Source organism: Balearica regulorum, chromosome Z (genome assembly GCF_011004875.1).
Source record: "Balearica regulorum gibbericeps isolate bBalReg1 chromosome Z, bBalReg1.pri, whole genome shotgun sequence".
NCBI classification, from domain to species: Eukaryota; Metazoa; Chordata; class Aves; order Gruiformes; family Gruidae; genus Balearica; species Balearica regulorum.
The window spans coordinates 16362763-16387572 of NC_046220.1; the positions used below are offsets into that span (position 1 = coordinate 16362763).

Sequence of the window (24810 nt, forward strand, 5' to 3'; positions counted from 1 at the left end):
TTTTACTAAGATAATCACTTTATAAAAGAAAAAATAAAGGTATTATTTTCAGCAGGGGGCTGTGATGTTGAGCTGAGTGCTATTTTTTCCCCAAGGGACCTTGAAATTTAATTTTACTTACCTTGGATGTTGCCTCAAGTCTCAAAGCTTCCTACCATCTTGACACCAGAACATGACAAAGAGGTTTTGTATTATGAAAATTAAGCTTAAAGCCAGAGCAGACACTGATCCACCAGCTGGAATCTCAAAGCCAGACTTTGCACTTGGCAGGAAGCCATCAGTTAACAACAAGAAGAAATGGGGACTTTGTCTCAAAGGTAGTGGACCATGCACCTAAAGCAGGCATCTGGCTGCAGCAGGACAGGGGACCCCTCACCCCAAACGTGCTTGCCACGGTTAATGGCGTCTCCTCTTCTACTGACTAGCCTCTTCTACTGACTAGCCTGGTGTGCCGTTTTCCTCTCTCGGGAGCTCCCGCGGCTCAGCAGAATGGGCACAGGGGTATTCTCACAATTCAGCATCTCACTGTGGCCCACAGCCTCTCACTGAACTCCAGGAAAGGAGTTAAATTACCTCAGAGGGCCTTAAATTACATCAGCTCCACCACTATGGCCCTGGCATGGGAAAGCAGTTTGTCGTCTTGCACCTAGCATGTCCCTAGGCCAGAGAGAGCTAATGTTCTGTAAAGGACCTCTTAGCACTGAAAAACAGCTGAAAAATTCCCAGCTTTGGCTGAGGCCACCAAAGTGAGCTCTTACATGGGAAGAGAGCCAGCACCAGGTCTTGAGTCTGTGATGTGGCAGGAGGTTGCCCAGCCTCCAAGCTGGAGGAGAAACTCAGCACTGTGGGATTGTTACAATGCCTTGTCCCTTATCTCTCTCCTTCAGCCTGGATGAGAAGCTCAAGCTTGGGATAAACATTAACCCAACACAGAAACAACCTCCCCAGGAATTCCTCTTTCCAGGGCAGCATGCGCTGGAATACAGGAGTGCATTAAGTGTCTTTGCTGTGCACTAGCACCTTTGCATGCAAGGGCTTAGCTGCAGCATATAGAGGTAATGGTGGTTCAGACCAAAGATCGTTCCAGCCCAAAACCACCCACGGCCAAAAAGGGGTGAAGAAGGGAAGCCTCCCCACCTCTACCTGTTTGCAGCTCAGGGACTTATGGAGCCAGCAGTGGCTTTCCGCATGTTTTACCACCCTGCATCAATTTGTCCTTGCAAAACCATATACACTCTTGGTGACCCCAAAGTCCTGCAATAAGGTGATCTACAGATTAATTGCACATGCTAGAGGGAAAAGAAAAAAATTGAAACCATCCTTTTTTAGGGTTACAGATGGTATAGTAAGGTTTAGATTAATGCAGAGACAGAAGGCTTAATTTAACAAGTAATGTTATGCATACAGCAAAGCTCAGCAAAGGCTGACTCTGGGGTGGAAAGACACCTGTTTTATCCACAGGCGCCAGCACAGGCAGAAGGAGCTACTGGGCTGTGCAACCAGGTCAAAGTGTTTTCCAGCCACAACAGTTGGCCATGGCAGTACAAATTATCCTTGCACACTTCATGCAGGGATAACCTCTGTTCAAAACACCCCTGGCACTGACTGATGCTCACTGCAGGTCTTGCAGAGGCCCAAGAGACTTGCATAGGGGTAAGCTAACCTCTGGGCCCAGTTGGCATCTCATGACATGAGTTCAGTGCTTTTCAGTAGCCCCAAAGTTTGTGGAGCAGAAGGGAAGTAGACTAGGGCCCAAGAGGACATGCTGGCTTGCCTCCAAGGTGCAGGTCTGCACACGCTTTGCAGATCTTTCTGCATCCACCACATTTTAGGAAAGAATGACCACAAGTGACTGGTGGGCAGTATGACCAGAGGAAATGGCCCTCAGCAAATACACAAAACCAAGAGCTGGTGAAGACACAACAGAAGACCCTGAGATGTCCTTCACTTCTGATTTCAGTTAAGAATTATTTTCAGAAGCTTCCATCAGGGACAACAGCTTGGTCCTTACATCTTCTACAGAGAAGTTTATTTTTTAATGGGTCATTAAATACCACATAGACCAATGTTTATTTATATACTGTAGACATATGTCAGGCTATGGTTTGGTCTAATAATACACATTTCAAATGCCTTTTTTAAAAAACATAAGGGCAGGATGGAAGGAAATATTTTTAAGCTGTTGCAAAAGGCTGTAGGAAGAATATAATTGTAAGTATACTTCTGAATTCCACAGTCTTGATTTAAAAGATAATATCTTTCAAAAGTCCATAACAGTAGCAAAAATCTGTATTTGTGTGTACCCATGCACATAACAGTATGAGTAAGTTAGATTAGCAATATCATCTGTAAAGAAAAACCTTCTGCCTTTTGAGCTTCTCTAGCTAGGTGGCACCATTTTAAAGCCAACTAATTTTTTTTTTACATACTGTGGTAAGACTCCAGTAACATTTTCTTCTCATCCCACACTTTCAATGCATGCAGTTGTCAGTGACATCAGTAAGATCTACCTCACTCTTGCCCATATATCCATTCTTCCTAAAACCTCCTTTCCACTTTGATTACTTCTGTATTGTGTGGTTGGCCTCCCCAGCTCTCTCCCAACTCAGACTTTTGTAATTCTTTGAAACTGGCTGCTTTGGTCCAGCTGTGCCCAAGGCAGAGCTGAGGTAGACCGTGTGCCTCAGGTGAATAGAGGTTGGTGCTGTTTCCACTAGAGTTTGTGATCTTGGCTACAGCCCACCTGGCTGAGAACAGTACAGGCTATGAATGCTTCTTTTCCCTTCCTCTGCAGGCACTGGTGACTTTATACCACAAGAGGTTTAAAGGAGGCATCATCCACTGAATGAGCTTGGGCTCAAGGTCAGTCTAAAAATGTAGAGCAGAGCCTCCCCTTACAGCAGGGTCTGCTGCATGCTGTCAGTGCCAGCACTGTAGGCACACCCAGAACGAAGCACCACCCAGCAGGAAAGTGGGGCAGCAGGATCTGGCACCACATTAGGGAAAATAAGTTGTATTTATCAAAAATAAGTTGTATTTATCTGAAGCATTTGATTCATCCTGGGTCTGTGGAGGACTGAGCGGCACAGGCAGGGCATCCAGCCCAGGGGATGGGTCAGCCTGGGAGGCAGGGGAGAAGGCCCCAATTCCCAGAGGTAGGCAGGGCATCTCTGTGTGCTAGACCCATGGAGGCCAGCTCCTTGGTTCAGGGGAAATTAATGTTTTTTTTCCTAAAGAACATCAAGCCATCTTTTGTGATCTAGTCCAAGTGGCTTGCAAGTTCACTCCAAGTACCATATGCCATGGGTCAAAAACCTTCAATATTGGAAATGCCTACAGTAAAGACCTCCTCCCTCCCACTATGAATGGGAAACAAAGACAGGGATATCAACATAGAAACCCTGCACAGGAAGAGCATAACTGTGAGGCAGAGAGAGATGGCCAAGGGTGAGGCAATCAGAAGACCCAGGTGTCCCCATTAGTCAAAGTCTCCATAACATTAGGCCCTGCCTGCAGCCAGGCTGTGGTTGGTTTCATACTGACAAGCTCTACGGAGCAAACTCACCTCTGGAAGGCACAGCGCTGCCAGGGTCAGGCCACCCATAGATGGCTCTGCTCAAAGCTAAACAAAGAGGAGTGGTAGCTCCCAGCGTTTCCCAGCCAGGCAGGGAGACACTCCCAAAGACTTCCACAGGAAACAAAATAAACTGGAGAGGCAACTCCACTCTCCCACAACCCATTTCACTTGTACCAGCCTGAGCCCCATATCCTCAAGCTCCCAGGACTTCCTCAGGCCCAATGCTCATCTGGAGGCAGTGTCATGACTCAGTAACTGCAGTGCTAAACACATGCTCTCCTGGCAGGCTACCCAATGAAGGCACCATGCCTTCAAAGAGCAGGTTTCCTTCCTGACCAATTCAGAAGCTTTAGGTGCCAATGAAGGAATGCTCTTGGTTTGTTATTTCTGGTGATTTTACTTGTACACAAAAATCTCTTTCAAGCCTCCATCAGAAAAGGTAGAAAAGCCCTGCCTGGCTGGGTCTTTTGCATCGTGACAACTTCTGTCATGGTACCACAACTTTTATTTCCTATGGACCTTCAACTGTAATCCTGAACTGCACAGGACAGGGTGGGCCGAATGAGGAGAAGTACAGAAGAGGATGAACTCCTTTAACACATTCCAATCCATTACAAAGTCTGGCTTGGTCCCCAAATGGTCCTACACCCACAGCCTTGCTTCCTGGGGCAGATGAACTCCTGCTGTGACTATCTTTTCCTCTCTGCTCCATCTCTTACAGACAGTTGCTACTGAAGACCTTCTGCAAGGCAGGAGGGAAGTGATGAGGAACTCTGGTTTTGTTACATCTCTTCTTCCTCTTCACTACCAACCTCCTTCAGGTCCTGAGGACCCTGCTCTGCTCTCTCTTTTACATAGGCTGCCTTGATCTGTTCCAGTTCACACAGCTCTGCCTCCAGCTCTTCCCTGTGCATTGACCGTCGGTTCCTCAGCAGTTTCATGGGGAAGGGGTTTAAGTCATTGAAGGCAATGTTCATCAGCTTCCTACAATGGAAAAGACAGGTCTGGTGAACTGATTTACTGGCTAGCAACAGATGGTAACAGATACACCAAGTACATCCTGGGGTAGGCAAAGAGTAGGGCCTCAGATTTCAGCTCTCTGAGCTTAAAAGTCACCAAGCAGGAGAATCTTAAAGGAATCACAGGCAACTCCTTCTCACACTAACACCAACGCAAGCAACACTTTAAACAGTCTTACACCACACCACCTTTTAAGGTACTGGTGTGCAGCCACTAGTCCGTAGATGGTGGATCAGATACCAGTTCTGATGACCTTTGGGGGGGAATATTCCTGACATTGAGCTGTTCTGATCACAGAAATCTTCAGACACACTACCACTGAAGGTCATGAGTGTTGCTGTGTTACCAAATACCCCAACTACAGCTGAGAGAAACCCAGGCAGCCAAGTGGCAGCACAAGTTCCAGATGCTGCAAAAAGGAGGCTGGCCCAGACTTTGTGGCCTGCTCTGCTGTAGCATGCCTTTACCCAAGCCAAAAAAACTTTAAGTAACACCATGAAGGGAAAGTCAAAAAGAGAAAAACTGATCCCTGTCCCATGGACCTGCCAATGCACATGCACCTCTCTTAACAGACTGGTCACAACTCTTTTTAGGCTGATCTAAGAGGCAAGCAAGCACAAACCCAGGATGGAAGGTTCTCTACAACCCACAGTCCTACCTGCCATCCGTGATCATTCTCGTGAAAAAGCGTAGGTACTGGTAGATCTCCACACTGTCATGAATTCTTAGGATTTCCTCCTCATTGTATTTAAAAATTGCAAGAGCATAGCGGAAAATCACCTGGAGGGTTGAAAGGTATTTGAGTTGACAAAGTCTTAGGCAGCTGAGGGACTAGGCCCTCCTGGTGTGAAACAAAAGGTGGGACACACAGCATTGCAGAGCAGGCTGGACACTGGGCTTCTGCTCTCAAGAGGCTGCATTAGGGCAGGCCTAAAGAAGCTAATCCCAAGAGGATGATCCTCTGTGAGCCAGTTTACAACCCTAGAGCATACCAGGTCCTCCAAAAGGACCCCATAGAGATTTTGCAAGGGTTCTCAGGTTCTCCCTATGTAGAGGGGCAATGCAAGACTCATGTTTTCAGATACTGTCTGCCCATCTTCTGCTCCCTGTATCTGTCATACTCTCAGCTGTGTCCAGGCCACAGAGCAAAAGACACCATGGCCTGTCAGAGAGCTGTTTCATAGCAGGACTACTAGCTAAAAAGTGCCAAGGGTACTGTGCACAGTATCAGGGACTAGGTCTGCATACTAGCTGCAAGTATACACACAACACAGAGGCTGAGAGGCATCAAGGCACCCCAGGTGGGTGCCTAACAGGCAGGATAGGACAAGAGGCTCAACCCCATATCTCTTTGACACACGTGTATGTCCATTGCCCTGCCATCATGTCACAGAGGTGGTGCAGATGGGAGGAAGGCCTAGACTGAGAGTTGCACCTTAGTTCCCTCGTACAAGAAGGCATCCCACACTCGCAGGAGGATGTCGCTGACCAGGCTGTCCACAAACGCCACCAGAAACCAATTGAAGGTGATGAGTGACACATCAATCCGATACTGCTCAAAATGAGCCATGAGGCGAGGCAGTTTCTCTGACAGGAAGTCTTTGAAGACTCTCTGATCTACCTAAAGTTGACAAAAAAAAAAACAACAATGAAGTGCTAGTCAAGAGCAGTCCTGGTGTTGGAGGAGAGGAGTGGTGCAATGGGCCAGTGGCCTACACACGCCACAGTAATCACTGGTGCTGCCTTCTAGCAGAGCATCCTTTGTCTCCCAACCCTTCAAAATTAGTAAGCAGTGTACTTGTATGTTGTACCCACTGCAAGGTGTGGAGCTGAAACAGGGCCAAGATACAAGCAGAGATACATTCTTCTCACTTAGAGGATCATATTCCTTCCCAATCTCAAAGTCAAGAGGGAAAATGCTGCCACATCTTCCAGCATTGTTCTTACTGGGTTTTTCTGTAATGTCATGAGCATCCTATTAAACGACAGGGATTAAAACCTGCCCAGGTCTGAATGACTGCACATGGCCCCACAGAATAAACATCTAGAATCCCTCTGACTTTGCAAGCAAGACCTGATCTTCTCACTTAGCTTCTCTTTGTGGTCTGAGTACTGTCTGTGGTCTCGTTCTGATTGTATAAGCTGAGACACAGAAACGCAGTTGGTGAGACCCTTGACCCAGATCTGTAAAGGTTTTATCTCAGGAAGCTGTGGTTTTATGAGGGGAAGTGCTAAGGAGCAAAATCATGGTTAGGTCTTCCCCTATGCCATATCATACTACCGCCCCAGCTGTGCCAGCCCACTTAGCTGCGGCACAGCGGTGTACAAACCAAATAAGGTGATATGCTTGCTCTTTAAAATCTGCAAGAGCTAAACCTTAAGTTTTTCAGCCAACTCAGAGCTTTCACTTTATCAAGTCAACACACCAAGCATCACCCTAGACCCTCCTCTTTACGTGGGTCTTGGCTAGACTTTCAGACACCAACCAGGAGGTTAGGAAGTCTTTCTGAAAACAGCTCCCTCAGCTGCCATTCTTTTCCTACCTAATGTAGGGGAGCCTCTGTGTCTTTAGTCTGCCGTGCTTTCCCTGTCAATCACTATTTGTCAAGTATTGAGGGCTGCTTATTATATCTCTCAGCTAACTACCTGCTCCAGATAGACATGCTGCTATCTGCACAGTGATTTGGCTGCTTCCCCAGGCTGTGGGTTGGCCTCTCCACCAGCACACCACTGTCCCAGTAAACATTAGTCAACCAATTCAGTGGCACAATCAGTCACTCTCAGCTACTGATACTTGCAGCCTCATCTATCGTGAGCCCACAGATACAACCCTCTTCTCTCTGAAAGGATCACATACAGTAAAGACACCAAGGTCATGGCCAGCCTCACCAGACTGAGCACTGCTGGGTGTGGGTGGTATGGGCGCACAATTACAATTCCATTGAACTATATGGGATTTATCTTTCCTCTGTGTCTGCCTGGGAGGACACATTATATCTGATACAAAACAACACGTTTTGAAAACCTTGAAATCCAGTGACTTTGAACCAGGAGGGTAAGTTACTCACAGAACAACATTTTACATCTGAAGGGCTGCAGAATGATGCCTTCTACATACTTAGTTCTACACATGTCACAGTTTGCAGCTTCACCTCCTTAAAATAAGTAACTGGGCATCTTCCTTCTGACTAACCTGACCTTCAAGTGATTGCTCAGGAGTGGCACCCAGTTTCCTAGTGCTGGGGATCAATTTTGCTGCTCCTCTGTGTGTAACAACTTTATACTCTCAAATCTACAACACCTCTGCAACGGAAGGGATTGCAAGGTGTGAGAAATCAAACACACTGCAAGTTGACTGCTTGCTTTTAAACCTTTACTGTAAATCACTGTATCAGAGTCCAAGCAGCTCTGAGGATGCTCAGCTCACCTGCGATGTTATCAGTGTGTCACTGTAGTAGTCTGCTGGCATTAGGTTCTCCACAATATGGACTAGGCACCAGAAAGCACTTTCCTCATCTTCCAGGACCAGGAGGGCAACAGCTGCCAATCTGTGATGGACAAGACATGGTAAGGCAATGCAACACTGCAGGAGAACACACGGGTCAGCACAGGAACTGGAGAATTCAAGATTACTCTTGGCATGAGCGTCCAAAATATCAAACATGGCAGGACAGTTGGTCAGAGAGTCAAGTGATCTGGTCTGAGGGTTTCTGAAGGAACCATGGGGCTGTGATTTTCTTTCCCATGAGCCTCTGTCAGCAAACAGGAAGCATCAAATACGGAAATGAGGTGACAAAGCCAGACTCCCCAGCTGATGGGATGCTCTGTAGATCTGCTGAAGTTAGCTGTGTGCTGATTTTGGCTATTTCCATACAGGAAAGAGCCCACTTGGAGATACTCCATATTATGTGACATAGCTGACCTTCCCATACATTCTTCTACAGCCCTTACCCCCTTCAGCTCTGACTTATCCCCTTTCAGCCAGACTGGAAAGGTGAGATCTAAAATCAAGGGCTCTCTAGAGTCGAAAATGATTTTCTGAAGACCATCCAAAGAATCACAGAATCACAGAATGGCAGGGGTTGGAAGGGACCTTTGGAGATCATCTAGTCCAACCCCCTGCTAAAGCAGGATCACCTAAAGCAGGTTGCACAGGATTGCATCCAGGCACGTTTTGAATCTCTCCAGAGAAGGAGACTCCACAACCTCTCTGGTTCCAGTGCTCTGTCACCCTCAGAGTAAAGAAGTTTTTTTCTCCAATTCAGACAGAACTTCTGTGTTCCAGTTTGTGCGCATTGCCCCTTGTCCTGTCGCTGGGCATCACTGAGAAGAGTCTGGCCCCATCCTCTTGACATCTACCCTATTTATAAGCACTGATCAGATCCCCTCTCAGTCTTCTCTTCTCCAGGCTAAACAGACCCAGATCCCTCAGCCTTTCCTCATACGAGAGATGCTCCAGTCCCCTTATCATCCTCACAGCCCTCCGCTGGACTCTCTCCAGTAGTTCCCTGTCTGTCTTGAACTGGGGAGCCCAGAACTGGACACAAGATTCTAGAGATGGCCTCACCAGGGCAGAGTAGAGGGGGAGGATAACCTTCCTTGACCTGCTAGCCACACTCTTCTTAATGCACCCCAGGATATCGTTGGCCTTCTTGGCCATGAGGGCACATTGCTGGCTCATGGAGAGCTGCTTGTCCACAGGATTCCCAGGTCCTTCTCCACAGAGCTGCTTCCCAGCAGGTCAACCCCTAACCTGTACTGGTGCTTGGAGTTATTCCTCCCCAGGTGCAGGACTTGCACTCCCTACCGAATTTCATTTAGTTCCTCTCCACCCAAGTCTCCAGCCTGTCCAGATCTTGCTGAATGGCAGCACAGCCTTCCAGTGTGTCGGCCACTACTCCCAGTTCTGTACTGTCAGTGAATTTGCTGAGGGTACACTGTTCCCTTGTCCAGGTCACTGATGAATATGTTGAATAAGGCCGGGACAAGCACTGACTCTTGGGGCACACCACTAGATACAGGCCTCCAACTAGGCTGCACCCTCTGGGCCCTGCCATGCAGCCAGTTCTCAATCCACCTCACTGTCCACTCATCCAACCCACACTTCCTAAGCTTGCTTACGAGGATTTTATGGGAGACGGTGTCAAAAGCCTTGCTGAAGTTGAGGTAGACAACATCTGCTGCTCTCCCCTCATCTACCCAGCTAGTCACGCCATCACAGAAGGCTATCAGATTGGTTAGGCATGATTTCAGAACAACAGGAATATCTGTTATTAGAGAGGCACTGGGCCTCTATATTCCAGCTAGAACAACACGAATAGCTTACACACTTTCCTCATGTGAAAAGGTCCAACCAGAAATTCCCTTCTTGCAGCTGGTGCCTCTTTTACTTGGTGGCACACTTCTAAGAAGTCTGGTTTTATCTTTCCTATAACCTTATTTGGGAAGTGAAAGAAGCTTTTAGATTCCCTGAACCTTCTGTTCTCCAGACAGAACAACCCCAGTTTCCTCAGCTTCTCCTCACGTCATTTGCTGCAACTCCCTCATCTCTAACACTTCCCAACACTTCCTCCAACTCTTCTCAGCAAAAAGGGGAATCACCAGGGTGTTCTTCTGCTGAGCACATTAAGACTTAGAAATTCAACCCTAGCCTCAGGCTGTTATTCTGGGACTGCCTCATTCTACCTCCTATAGCTGCTCCTTCCTATTCTGTAACTATGGAGATGCCAAACGAGTGAATCCTGCAGGCTGCTTGATCCCAGCAACAACACTGAAGCAACTTTTTTCACTAGGTGAAAATTTTTTCACTGCATGAAAATAGAGCCAAGACAGAACTCTAGAGAGGCAAGAGCCTCTTGAACCACAGGCTGGAGTACATGTTCTCAGTGCTATCCCATGAAGAAGCAGCACACCTGGCTCCTCACCTGTTCAGTCCCTGGCAGTATCCAATGGCAGGATTGTGCCAGGAGAATGCCAGCAGCACCCTCCGGAGCTTGGGGATAAGCTGGGAAGTGGGAGAGGAAAAATATTTGTTGTTGGTCAGTGTGCGGGGCAGGTCGAGCTCAATCTGCCGGCAGGCAGGGTGCTCAGTGCTCTTGCTCTGTTTTAACAGCCGCTGGTAGTGGTCAGACAGACGGCTACAGTGCCGGTTGACAATCCACCTCCAGACCCGTTGCCGATGCTCCACTGGAATGCCACATCGGATCAGGCTCTTCAGCTCTGCAGAGGGGCTCAGCTCTCCAACACTGTTCCACCTGTCACGGAGGGGCTTCTCTACTACTTCCTGGCTCCGCAGGTTGTTGGACTTTATCTCCAGGGCTTGGATTTTAGCCAGAAGTTTCCAATCCTCAACTTCATAGTCAGGTACAGTCATAAACCCATACTCATCGTACTCACTGGAGGGACACAAGGCAGAGGTTAGTTCAAAGGAAAGTGCTAGTACCTGTATCAAAGGCCACTCACTGCTTGGGGCCATGCCACCTACAGCCTGCTGCCAGGTTCCTGTCTCCCATGCTGGAGCACAGGTACTCCTCCTTCACTGCTCTGGCAGCTGCATGTGACAGCCTGCTATGCCCACTGTGTCAGAGCCTTGAAGACAAATGAGAGCCTGCAGCGATGGCACACACACACATACCCAAATACAAGTGTAACTTTGCTCTGAGCTACAGCGCAACCTCATCAGACCTCTCACTTCACCTGCTGCCCTGCCCCTAAGGGAGTATCTAGCTCAACCTATGTACCTTCTCCCTACCATGTCCTAGTGCAGACAGTTCTGTAGGAAGGGACTGCAAAGGCTTTGGGACATCAGACCAAAGAATAGAGATCCACAGTCCCTTCTGATGTCTCTCTGTACACAATGCAAATCTCCTACTGATCGGAAAACACCAGAAGTGCTAATAGTACAGATTGTTGAGGGTTTGTGCATCATCATTCCACAGGCTGGGATACTTGCAAGATACTGTTACATTCTTGACAGAGAGATGAAGCCTGGCCTGGGGAGTCTCATCACCACCTGGAGAACCTGCAAGCCTGACCAAACAGGTGAAATGGAAACTGCTACAGAACTGGTGCACTAACTGGGCAGGAAAGCATAAACACAAATGCAAGGACCCTAGCAGCGCTGGTGGCAAGGCTCTCTGGAGGTCTCCGGTCCAGCCTTCACTGCAGAATTGTCCTCAGCACTAGAACACGGCAATGGTGGCTTCATATGGCTAGGACTAGAAAACCCCAAAGGATGGAGATCTCCGACCTCCCAAGTGGCCTCCTCTCCTACAGAAGGAGTTTATCCTCATGTCCAGTGCTAACCTCCCAGGCACACCATGGCCATTGTCACTTGCCATACTGTCCGTCATTGCCAAGAAAAGTTTAGCAGTTCCATCTTTAACTTCCCCTTCCTGCAGTGCTGCTATCAGATACGTGTGATCTCCACACCACCGAACTAAACCAGCCTCCTCCACCTCCACTCCTAGGTCATGGCTCCAAGTCCCTGCTATAGAAATATTGCTGGATCTTTCTTGCCTGCTCATTCCCCTCAATGGCCAGACTCCTACAAGTGTGTGAATATTCCCATACTCTTGCCTCTTACCTTACAGGGTTCAGATTAAAACCTTCTTCTGCTTCTTCCTTCACATCCCACTGGAGCGCTTCCTGGATAAGGTTCCTCACCAACTCAGCATGGGAGCTGGGCAGGCCAGGCAAAGCCTCCTGCAGCTTCCGCAAGACTGTCAGGTATTTGCTCTCCATCTGGCAGTTTCGTGCTTGCAGGCAGGCACACTGATGGGGAAACAAGAGGGAATGAGCTGGCTCATTGATGGTTCTTCCTGTGTTGCCACTGCTCTCTACTGGCCTGGCCTGCACACAAGTGGCACTGGTACACAACATTTCTCAAGCACAGGAAGACCAACTGAGTTGAAATAGCAGGACAGTCTCTGCCACCACCATACTCCTGGGCACACAGAAGTAGAGAAAAGGAATGAGGACAAGTTCCATTAAGTGGGGAACTGAGGCCACACAGGTGAAAAGACTCACCCAATGTCCTGCAGGAAGTTCAATGAAGACTCCTGCTCAGTAGGAAGCAGCAGTTGAAAACAAAAACAAAACAGAAAACAGAGAGAATTAGGCTGCATATAGAGGGGACAGAAAGGAGCGTGGGATACTGTTGTACTACTTTAATCAGAATTTTGCCTCACACTGAGCATGTTGGCCTGATTACTTCCTTTCTGAAGGTTACGGCGGTTTCAGGATCAGAGAAGGGCCGTACGTTAGGAGGAAGGCAGGTTTTTAAAGGACTGGAAACCAAACAGATACAAGAATGGCAGTAACATTTCAGAAGCAGCTTTTTACTGTGTTCCAGAATCCAAGACTGTGGAGACATACCTTAAAACCCAGGGAAAACCCACAGAACAAACGTCAGCACACACCACCAGCCTGGGAAAGTGGTTCAGGACCAAAAGGTAGGATTAGACAAGATTGAGAGTAACCAGGTCATGCACACTTACAAGGCTAGAAATAAAAGCAGAATTTAAGAATACATAAGAACTCTGATCTAGCTGTAGGATGCGAGGTGCTGCCACCTGGCAGTGCCAAGCCTGGTAGAGAAATCAAGACTAGACGGAGCCAGGGCTCTGTGAGTCTGCCAGCTTTCAGGAAAATTTTTTTGTTCCCTACATATAGTGTCATATTATATTTGTATCCAAAAGCATAGCTGAAATGCAGAAATCTGGGTTAAGTTTCAGCATCCTTAAGGTTGAGCTTTGCAGGCATTTTACTTTTATTGAAGAATGAGAATGATCATGTCTAATTTGGGAACAACACAAAGCAGAAAAAAAGGCCACACTGAAAAAAAAACACATTGGGAAGAAAGCTTATTCCTGGTGTGTTTTGGACCAAAATCCATTCCAGTGCCAACTTTGGACAGAAATTAGTAACAGCTCTTGGCAAGGGAAAAAAAAAGTCATTTTGCCTTACCTTCATCAGGAGGGCTTTTTCATTCTCAGCAACGCTTGTCCAGAGTCGAGTAACCTGGTGGATCTCCGAGTTGAGAAACTGGTTCTGAGTTTTGTATGCATCAATATCATCCTGCCATGAAGCAAAACAAGTCACACAAGGATAGCTCTTCAGGGACTTGGAATGCCCTCCCAGTTCAGTTTTTAAATCCCAAGAGGGACCTCAGGTGGGGATTGTGTTAAGGACAAGAAAATATCTCAACAATTTTGTGTTCTGGGAAGAAGACAGGACTCCCCAGGACAGATATTGCCTACAAAGGAAATCAAGACATAGCATTAAATAGAAGTGTCATGCATAGATGTGACACTTGAAAATGCTAAGTGCGCTGCATGTGCCTGCATAGAAAACACAGAGACACCTGAGGGATATAAAGCCAGAGAAGCAAGAAAAGGAGATGAAGAATATACATGTTTTGTTCTACTTTTTAAAAAACTGACACCTGTCTCAGCCCCATGGCTGGCAGCAAAAATAAACACACTCCCACAACGCAGTAAGTGGCTCTTTGGGCAATTCTCCACCCCATGCTAACTGGTCATTATAACTGTGCATATAGTGACATACAACAGGCTGGATTTGAAAGAACCAGGATGCATTGGGAAACTTTGCAAGAGGGAAACACAGAGGAATAGAGCTAGTGAAGGCAGCGAGACTGCAGCTGTGAAACAAAAAAAGAGCAAAGAAAGAGGCAGTCACTGAATGGTGACACAAAGTCAAACAAAACAGGCTCTGAGCTGAAGCTGAAACTGATGCAGATGGTTTTGAGCATCCTATTGATACCAGGTGAGCCCCTTCCAGCCTGCCTCTGGTTTGGAGACAGATAAAGCAACTAGCAGAAGTATACTCTGTGCTTCCCACAAGGAACACCTTCCCACTGAACTAGAGGGCACAGAAATGGGAGCCTCCAAATGACCTACGCCATCTCACACACCTTCAGGTGCTCAATCTTCTCCTGCTGCTTATACAAGGTCTCTGCAGTGATAGTGTTGGCTTCTTGCAGAGGGTCAGAGAGTTCTTGGGCCATCTGTTCTGTCAAGGCCATGATGACTTCCTGTTTGGCGTGGTTCTTCTCCATCAGAAGTTGCACATGCTCCTTGAGTTCCTGGATGTGGCTGTCTCTCAGAGTCAGCATCTGCTCCAGTTTCTTCTTATCTTGCTCAAGAGCTTCCAGTCGACTGCTGAGATCTGTGATTTGTCTCACCTTGTGGCGCACCAGCTCCAGCCTGTCCTTATCTTCTGCTGCAGTGAGATACATGCTAGATATTCGCTTCTCCTGCTGGGCTGCCTCCAGAGCTTTGTGGAGAAGTTTTACCAGCTCCTGGAAAGGGAATGCAAAGCCATTACACCACAATGCTGCCCTGGGCAATGACACCATGGACAGCACAGACCCAGCTAGTAATGAGTGAACAGTGAAAGGTCCTCAGGATCTTGAAATTGACTCCTTTCAGAAGCAAAATTGAATGCAGCAATCTTGAAAACACAGTGCCTCTCCAGTAGAGAAGCTCTGCTCTCAGGGCTGGGCCTGAAGGGTCCCTGCAGGCCACAGATGACTTGACTTTAGTTGGACTGCTAACAGACAAGCTGCTGTTCATAGTGACTGAATTCTGACTTTCTACAGCCATCCTTCTTGGGAGGCCCAGCAGAGACCAGAGAAGCTGGAGATCTGGTCAGCAGTGTGGTAAAATAGGAGGGCAAGAAATAAAGCAGTCTGCATCTACCTATGCTACCAGAAGGAAACTGCTGTATCAATTTTAACTTTCCCTTTGCCAGAGTCCTCCTTCATTCCATCTCACATGAAGGCACAAAAGCTTGCCCCAGCAACATGCTGCTGATTCAGGTTCTGCCATCTCAGCCATTTAAGGAAGCAAATCAAGGATGCAACTGATTGCCCACCATGGGACCTGGCTCTGCTGCCTCTTTTGCTAGAAGAGCTACCAGCATCATTAGTGAAGAGCCTGGCACTGCTTCATGCATGTGAAGAAGAACAGTACCATTCAGGAGAGACAGCCTTTGCAGTGACCCACACACTGACTTCCAGAGTCAAATCACCTCTTAGCGGTGGATCACTGTTCAAAAAGAATGACCTGCTGTTAACAGCAAGACTCACCATGGCAGTTCCTGCCAGTGTCCCAGTACCTATTCAGGACTGTACTTCACACATTCACTGAGCAATAGAGGTGCACCAGCAAGACACCTGCAGAGTGCACTCGGATTTGTTTTGCCTCCCTTTTCCAGCCCATCTGCTAGCTGCACTTTCTAGCAATGGCTGGAGGGCATTCCCTTGCACTGGGCACAATCAGGCACATACAAAGACGTAACACCAGGAGCTTCAACTGGTCCCCAGTGAGTGCCTGCTGAGCACTGCTCAGCCTAACACCAAGGTATAAGGGAGTCCCTGTGACCACTGTCAAGGCTGCTCTTAGAAGCAGCTGACTATTCGCCACACTCACCTTCTGTGACTTGACTTCTTCTGTGAGTGTCAGGATCTGTTGCTGTAGGACACTCACTTTATCTACTGGGTTCGTCTCCCTAGACAGTTCTTCAGGCAAGCCTGGGAAGCCACTGTTCATCCACTTGGCTTTCCTAACCCAGTTCAGCCTGGACTCCATCTTTCCATGCTCTGGGATCTGCTCCTTAACTGAAAGGAAATAGGGTTAATTTACACAGAATTGTGTTGCTACTATGGCCTCTTGAGTCTTGCTGTGGAGGGATTCACAACAGCTCAGCAGAGAAGACTGACACATGACAAGGAAAATTGACCTGCTAGGATCCACAGGGTTGAAGGACAGACAGTAGGGATCAGCCACAGGTACCCCCCAGAATAAACAAAGCTGTGATGTTTTATGCTACCTGTTAATCCACCTTGCACCTTGCCCATCTATCTTGCACACAGCAAATGCAAGTTACCATCATGGAGAAGTAACTTCCCAAGCATGCAGTGGAGATGCTGAGCTTAGCCTGTAAATGTGCAGCAACTTAAATTCTATCTCAAAGAAATACCGATATGGGCTGGCACCATGGATGGTATTTTTGCCTCTGTGAAGGTTCCAGAGGTAGGAGATAGACAGCTGCAGCCTGAATCAGAGGCAAAAAAGTCAGTCTTGTGCCAACAGCATAGGAAGGAACCTGAGACAATGTGATAGAGTTTTCATGTCCCATGATGACTTGACACTTTCTCTCTCCATTTCCTGCTAAGTCTGACTCCCTGCTAGAGGGCATCATACTCAGACCAGCTCACACAGCTCAGTAACCAGCACCTGCACACCCTGCCTCCACTTCTTCCTCTTGCTCATCTGGGTTCTCAGTGTGTTCCTGGAATTCACTGAAGCTAAAGACGTTCCCATTGTTCCCCCAGAGCTGCTTGGAGCCACAGATATTGTAGACAGTGTTTCTGAAACAAGAAGAGATCAAGACAGCCTAGTGAACAGAAGTCATGATCACTGCAGATCAAACTATTGAACACCTCACCTCTCCTCATATCCCACCCTGCCTCCCAAAACCTATCATCTCCTTCATATGCTGAGAAAATGAACTGTTCACCATGCTGGTGGATTTGAGAGGAGCAAGATAGTAACTGGCTCCACAGAAAGGCGCACACAAAATCAGTACCAGCACAGCAATGTAAATCTGCTGGAGATCTTTCCCCGTGTGCTTGAGTCCTGTACATAAATGCATCAGGCTGGACAGAGGAATCAAAAGTAACAGTAGACCAACTACATCCCTCCCTCCCTCCCTTCTCTCCCTCTCTTTAGCTCTCTAGGGAAATCCCCAAGTGCCAAGAAAAGCTCAGCTATCTACAGCACAGCCAAAACTGCCACAATGATCACATTTGAAGCAGCCACAGGTCCTGTGCTCTGAACCACATTTAATAACCTTGCCACAACAAACTCAATAGACTTTGATGCAGTAAAGAGATTCAGGAACAAAATTGCAATCAGACTCAGAACCATTTTGTTACAGCTGCTGCTATCAGATATTGCCAGAGGCAATAAGAGATGACTTTACAGCATCATGCAAAACCAAAAATGCACAAGTATTTTCTGTAAAATGTATACAGGAAAGTGAGATAGTTGCCTATCTCTATAGAGGTCTTTTCCCTTCTCCTCCTGTGTGGCCCATCAGCTAAAGCAAAACAAGCCTCTTGTTCTGAGATCTACAAAAGAGTCAGTGTCAACTACTTCCTAACTGTAAATAAAGTTGGCATTTAGATATTGTTCTCCTTTTCCCTTGTTACTGTAAGGCTCCACAGCAGAAAAGCAGACATTTCTGACCTCAGGGAAGATATTGGCACATAAGATCAGCAGACCTTCATTCCCTGTAGTCAGCAGTTGACACTCATCCAATGTAACTTTCCTACTTTTCTGTACCTCATGCTGCACTTTGGTTTTCCACTGAGACAGCAGCAGCTCAGGGATATAATCAGCTTAGCTGAAGTCAGACATGCTACACTCATGAAGACCCAGCCTGACAGTGACAGAGCCTGAAGAAATGTTCACAGAACCAGGGGACCAATACAATTTGAAGCAGAAAAGAGGCAATTGTTATTCAATCTAGCAAAAGCAAGGCTGGGGAGGTGGGGAGGAGATTTGATCATGTTATTTTTAATCAAGTGAGAAGGAAAGAATGCTTAGCCTGCAAAATAATACCATTGATTCTGATCCTCTTTGGTCCCAGGCAGGATTTTTCTTTCTATCAGCATCAATTGAAACCACAGTAGTGGTGGTAAAAAAACTATAGCCAACCTCCCCACCAAAAACATTTGGCAGGTGCCAGGCTACCTACCACACCTTTGGCCACTTAAACATATTTGGTTATATGTAAATAAGTGACTAGGACACACTTAAAGAGGTATAGATGGGAGTTGGTTTTGTGCAACTGTAACTGCCCAATGCTTGTAACTTGTAGCCTTGATGGAGCTACACATTGCAACTGCAGACAGCAGGATCATTGTAGGCAGTGGGAATACTCACATACTCGAAACTCTGCAAGGAGTAGCAAGCTGTGCAGTGTTGGGCCATATTACAGGCTCAAGTGCCTTTTCCTTGGAGTTCCTGCTCTAGTGAGTGCACTTCATTCAAGCTCCTTTGAAACCACTTGAAAGTGATTATGGTCTTTTATTACTAGCCTACAGAATACAGCTCAAACTGCCTCTGTGCCCTTCTAGGAGCGATGTGCATATGCATGTAGTAGGCATGCAAACCACTACTTACACTGAAGAAAGCTTAACCAAGCCCTAGGTCTGCCACTAGGATCTTTGCTAAGACAGCTAGATGATGTAAAATGCATTGGAACAGGAGATGTGAAAAGATCCTCTGGCAGGAAGTTTACTTTCACCTGGAATATCCTTCAAAAAGCTGCTTCATGGTTCTTCCACCTAGGCAAGAGTCCCATTTCACACAATACGTGACAGGCAAGGAAGGCACAAAGTGGCAGGCCAGCATGTCAACCACACTGCAGCTCTCCTCATGCACTTACTGTATCTCTGTCCAAGGGTGCTTAAGGGAGATGTTCTGCAAAGCAGTAGATGTTTGGGGTGCAGGCAAAGACGCTGCCTTTAAACCCACTGCTTCTGTTGGTGTTTTCACCGGAGGCAGAAAGTCTTCACTGTCAACAACATCTATGTAAAAACAAACCAGGACACAGAAGCAAGCGAGCAAGACAGAACTCCATTGGACTTTGGCTCCTTCATGTACCTTGAGAGGCACAACATTTTACTACAGGTATACATTCCAAGTTTAACTGGCCAGGTGGAAAAAAGGACAGCAGAGCAGGTTTCCTTAGTTTTAGGTCAAATTACAGAAGGTTCCATGTCAAATAGAGTCAACTATTCAAAGACAATCAAATGACTTCAACCATTTGTATAGGAGAATCACTAGCCCTAAACAATCAAACTTTAACCACCTAAAGGAGTAAGGAAGGGAGCTGTTGCTGTTCTTTACCCCCATTGCAAACAGTGTTTGATAGATTTAATGTGCAGATAACACTCCACAGTTTGTTGTAAATGCCAGAACCTTTTAGACCAAACACTTACTAGGGAAGGGGCTATTTGTTTCAAACAAAATGTGCATCTAGCCATAACTAAAAAGGTGGATGCCCTGCTTGTGCCCTCCCCTGATCCACCGGCCTGTGTATTCCCACTGCTAGGAATGCACATCTTCATCCCACCACCACTGAAAAAATCTTGCTGTAAATTTCATAGGCCTGAAGAGGAAGGGGATATACCAAATGTGCACATTTCACATGTGTGAGGAAAATGAAGAGGGAATTTGTGATCATAAGATACCTGAGCATCTCCAACCACATGCTATGGATTAGGAGACAGCCCATTCACATTCAGAAGTTCCAAACATCAACCAAGCATTGATAGTTGGCACCTGCATTTAAAAACCTGGCCAAAACCTCTGCGCACTTACAGATGAGGAGCACCATTCATCACTGGGGGGGGCTGAAAGCAAAAGAAAGGCTGACATATGCAACACCTACTTGTTCTGCTAGCCAGGGGTTCATGCACAAGCTGGGAGCTGCCCACAGGAAATCTGCTCTGAGTGTTGCAAAATTCCCAACGTCTCATTTGTAGCTGCTGCAGCCAGTACATCATTGCCTGTTTGCTGATTGCCTAACATAACACAAAACAGGAAGGGAAGGGGAATAACCTCATCAGCAGAGGACACATCCTGAAGGGCTGACCGCCACTTTGCTGCCCAAGTCAGCAGAAATAAAGGCCAGCTATGTCAAGCCCATGCTATACCATCTGGTTCTAACTCTGATTTGGGAGGCAGAGTTCAGCACGGCCTTAGCAACAGAACCTCAGTGGACCACTGACCTAATTTTAAATGTTTTTTTAGTTAACTGTGCTCCAAAGCTAAGCAGAAATGTCATGATTATTTTAGCCAGGAATTGCCCACAGAACTTAATAGCGATTTGCATGGAGATAAAAATCTAGCACAGGTTCCTGCTGGAGCAACCATTTTAGACAAGGGAGCTCATTTCTGTTCAGCAAATTACATGTGGACTGCAGGACTCCTCAATGATTTTAATTCAGCACCCAGTTCAGCTTTTACTCCTATTCTGTTAAACAACAGCCATCTCGTAAGTAATGGAGTCCCAGTCTTGCCAAAACAATGCAAGTAATTTAGGTCCAAAGGCTGGTCCAGGCTGGGAGGACTGAAGTGAAACTCAAGCTAAGAGGTATCTTAGCATAAGTGTGTCTGTCCTGATTGGGAATGTTTCATAATGGCCCCCACAAGAAGATGCTGCTCCTTACCTTCAAAGTAAAAACTCTGCTTGGCGTTCTGATCTCAAAAACCCCTTCCCCATTTTCCACCTTGCAGTCAAAACTGGCGCTGGAGAGATCGATAGACCCCAAAGGGTTGATGTCCTGTGCAGTTCTGTAGTATAGTAAATGACATTTGGTTTCATCATAAAAGAACCAGCGAGACTTCCAGGTCTTGATGGGGCCCTTAATGCCCAGCTTATTCAAATAGCCACAGAGTTTTTTTCTGGATGTTTCTCTGCTGGGTTTCAGCTGTGTGTTTTCCAGTTCTCCAGAAGAGGAAAGTATGTTGTCCTCTTTCGCTGCGGCTCCATTACTGCTGTTGTTGTCTGGATTTGACTCCACTACATTGTCTGGAGCAGCAAGGGGACAAGCTCCACTTTCTGGTCCTTTTTTCATCTCTTACAGGAAATATAACCAGAATCAGATTGAAACAGGAAATTCTCTAGGTAAATAAGGAACAGCAGATCCCACTATATCATCATTGTTATAGAACCTGCAGCAAATGAAAAAGGAGGAATAAGCTCAGGTCTGGCATATTACAAAAAAAAAAAATCCCTTTCAAACTGCCCAGCCAAGGTCTCCAACTTCTACTTTTGGTCATTGCTCCCTGCCTTCCTCAGCTCAGATGACCTCTATATATCTGTTTTCTCCATTTTCCATTCCTAAATTAGCCTGGACTAGCAGCCAAGAAGGAGTACCACAATCTCTTGAGTGAAAAATAAGTACAGTTTGTGGGCATACCAAATTAATAGCAATAACCAGGGCAGCTGAAGCCACAGATAACAATGTTAAGTAACAGTTGCAGAAAACATGGCAAGATAACAAGCTCTGGGGGAGCACATACTTGGGTCAAGGGATTTCAGGTAAGTGTATCCTGGCATTTCCTCTGAATGTTCAGCTATTATTTTAAACCATGGTGTCTGGAGAAAAATCCAGCGTTATGCAGCATCCTTATAATTCATTTGTGTCAGTTGAGAATTGCTGTTAAAAAGCCTGCATGTTATGTGTTAGGTCTCCATCCAGTGGCCTAATATGATGGATTATGCACCAGAGAAAGCAATACTGTGATCCTTGCAAAAGAGCCTTGGTTGTTCAGTGGCCAAAGTAACCTGCTGGGTTCCCAAGAGGAGTGCAATGTGCAAGAGAAAAATAGAAAAATAAGGCTGGAAGGAATCTGTGAAGATATCTAGTCCAACCTTCCTCTCAGAGAAGGGGCCGGCTTCAAAGCCATATCCAGCTACTGAAATCCACATTCAGATGAACTTTGATCATATGCAAGGATGGCAATTTTGCCACGTTTCTGAGCACTTTTCCAAGTGCTTAACCATATGACAGGTGAGATTTTTTGCTCAGAGCTGCAGGCACCCATGGCCCTTGTATAAAGAAAGCTAACACTCCAGAAAAATATCTATAAATAATTTCTTGCATTTTTTCTTAAGTAAAAACATGGTTTAAAGATCAATAAATGAAAAGACTACCAGAAGCTTCAGCTCAGACACTAACGTATCTGAAGCAAACACATAAGCAAATAAATTGTTGCAGTGTAAAATCAGTGGGAATCCAACTGCAGACACAGAACTATTGAATACAACAGGCAGCTGTGCAGGTGAATGGAGATTAACACAGCGGAGCACACAGAGACGTTGCCCAAGCTCAAGCTCTTAGGAATGACTTATCCTCATGGCGGAAAGAAAGCCTGGTGGAAAGGAACCATCATCAGGAGGAAAAAGCAGTCTCAAATCTCCCTAACAGACCCTGGGGCTTTTATGGCAATACCAGCATAAGGACCTCCTGTACCGTCTGAAAACTCTGTCACATTTCTACCTCTCGCCAGCATGATGGTCCACGGGTCCACACCGTGGATAGGATCAAGTAAACATTTTAGGTTCAAGCACTAAGTTGTAAGGAGTCATGTCAGATCTGCATTGCAAAGCACTAGAGGAGAAGATCTCACCTCCGTAAGAGAAGCGGAGAGATGCCCCTGGAAGTCACCATCTGCCGCTGTAGAGCTACTGCTGCAGGCACCACCAAGCAGGTAACCACTGCCTCCAAAATAAATCCAAAGGCCACAGAAGAGGGGCTTCTGCCTTAAGTTTCCTTCAGTCCAGTCGCTGCCTGGGAACTGTCTGAAAGAGACATTTAGCTGAAAGCCGGTCTGACACTGACTCATGAATGGAAAGGGAGCAGGGTGAACCCTGCACAGACCTTTTTCGAGCTGCTGGTGTGAGCAGCACAAGGCAGCCCCCCCGCCCCTCCCCGTGCCCCCCCCTCCAGCGCCGCAGATGCGCCTCCCAGCCCAGCTGCACCGCGCTGGGGCACAAGCGAAGCCTGACGGAGCCTGGCACAGGGCTGCGCTGCCCGGCGCCGCGGAGACCGGATCCTGGCACCACTTGTAACCGCCCGGCCTGTGGCGGGGGGACCTGAGGGCCGGGCCGGGGGGGGAGGGAGGGGAGCATCCGGGCCGCTGGCCGGAGGATGGTGGGGGGGCGGGCGGGGGTTCCGCATCCCCGGCCGGGGGTACCTGCTCCGGCCGCACAGGCTGCACCGGCCGCCGCCCCGCGCTTCCTGCCGGGCCGGTCTGGCGGCGGGGCCCGGCGGGGCGGGGCCCGGTGCAGCCCGGGAAGGACGGCAGGAACGGGGAAGCGGAGCAGGAGGAGTGCGAGGTGGAGGACACCAGCTGCAGAAAAAAAATAATAAAAAAGGACATTTCAGCCGGGAACTGGGAAGAAAATGATTTACCGGAGTGATGACATTGAAAGCAAGCCCAGAGGGGGACAGCTCGTGGGGTGAAGGGATGCACCCAAACCTGCAAAAACGCCAGGGCAGTGACACAGACCCACTCCTCACTGGACCCCACAGTGCAAGAGCCACAGCCATGCAGTCAGGGCAAATTGGATAAGGCAAGTAAATTTCACACAGTAAAAACAGCGGTACTTGGTTCCACAGGAGATCAGAGGCCAGTAGGATCAAGCTGGGCCAAAGGGTCTAGACTGACTCCTGAAGAAGCCTTCAAAAGAGGTACTGCAGGGCATAGAGCTGTCAGAGACTGCCCTAACGCAGCGGTGCAGGTCCTGGGGGAGCACAGGGGGACGGGGCGCACAGCAGCACACAGCCAGGCTCACATGCCCTCTGGCAGCTGCCTTTCCTTCTGACAGCGCTGCCAGGCCCTGCTTACCCCCAGGATAAGGAGTCTGTATGGCTTTGACTATCTCTGCGTGCAGTGATAGCTGAGCCTTGATGACATGACTCATTTCCACTGGTCTCAAGAAACCTTTCTCTGAGTTTAGCCAACTTTACCAAATTTTATCACCGACTTTAGCCAAGTTTAGTACCCCAGCAGCAAGAAGCAAAACTGTCCTGATGTCTGGTGGCCCATCCTTCCACTGGCCTAAGCTCCCAAACTGTAGTGCACGTGAAGCTGATTACAGCATGCAAACTCTACACGTTTCGGTAGCCAAAACCAATTTGACCCAAATTCAGCCCACAGTGGTTGGCCATTAGACTGGATCAGCACTGGTGGAGTCTAGCCCAACTAGGCAAAAGGGGAAAGTGTGAAGGATATACCTGCATGAAGTCCTTCTCCCCTCTGAAGGCTGAGCTGCCTTCTCCTCTCTCTCCAGGTGCAGCTGGAGGGAGAGGACCTACGTGTAGGCTGCCCTCAAAATGCCTTAGAAGTCTTATCTGGAGGTCAACCGGTTAGTACCAGCATGGCTGCAAAATAACCATCCGTCTCCCTGTGTTAACTTACGCCCTGTCACAAGCATATGCAACTACATGGGGAACTGAGCTGGTGAACAGCCGAAGCACTGGTTTTTTGTTGTCTAAACAGACCCGCCATGCACTGCACAACTCACGAAGGGGAAGGTGGTTGTAGCACCAGCAGCAAAGGCAGCGCAGCAGGAGCACGGGCCGCGTGCCTTGTGCTGCCACAGGC

At 47.5% G+C, this 24810-nt stretch overlaps 1 protein-coding gene across 6 annotated transcripts; it reads right to left on the reverse strand.

The window, feature by feature from the left end:
* Positions 1–2053: 2053 nt before the first annotated feature.
* On the reverse strand, positions 2054–23558 carry TBC1D2 (TBC1 domain family member 2). Of its 6 annotated transcripts, none has more exons than XM_075739845.1 (15): positions 23398–23558; positions 22831–23002; positions 20865–21274; positions 20084–20216; positions 19076–19217; positions 16858–16991; positions 16051–16238; positions 14532–14918; positions 13565–13675; positions 12183–12370; positions 10522–10992; positions 8025–8145; positions 6033–6218; positions 5256–5377; positions 2054–4561 (listed from the first exon to the last, which is right to left on the reverse strand). In XM_075739845.1, exons 3-15 carry the CDS (start codon positions 21270–21272, stop codon positions 4360–4362), a joined length of 2793 nt encoding a protein of 930 aa, XP_075595960.1. In that variant the 5' UTR covers positions 21273–21274; positions 22831–23002; positions 23398–23558; the 3' UTR covers positions 2054–4359. The 6 variants fall into 6 exon arrangements, with proteins under 6 accessions (XP_075595960.1, XP_075595958.1, XP_075595959.1 ...); XM_075739843.1 differs by having other exon boundaries at positions 20865–21369; XM_075739844.1 differs by lacking the exon at positions 23398–23558 and adding an exon at positions 23082–23103 and having other exon boundaries at positions 20865–21369.
* Positions 23559–24810: the final 1252 nt, after the last annotated feature.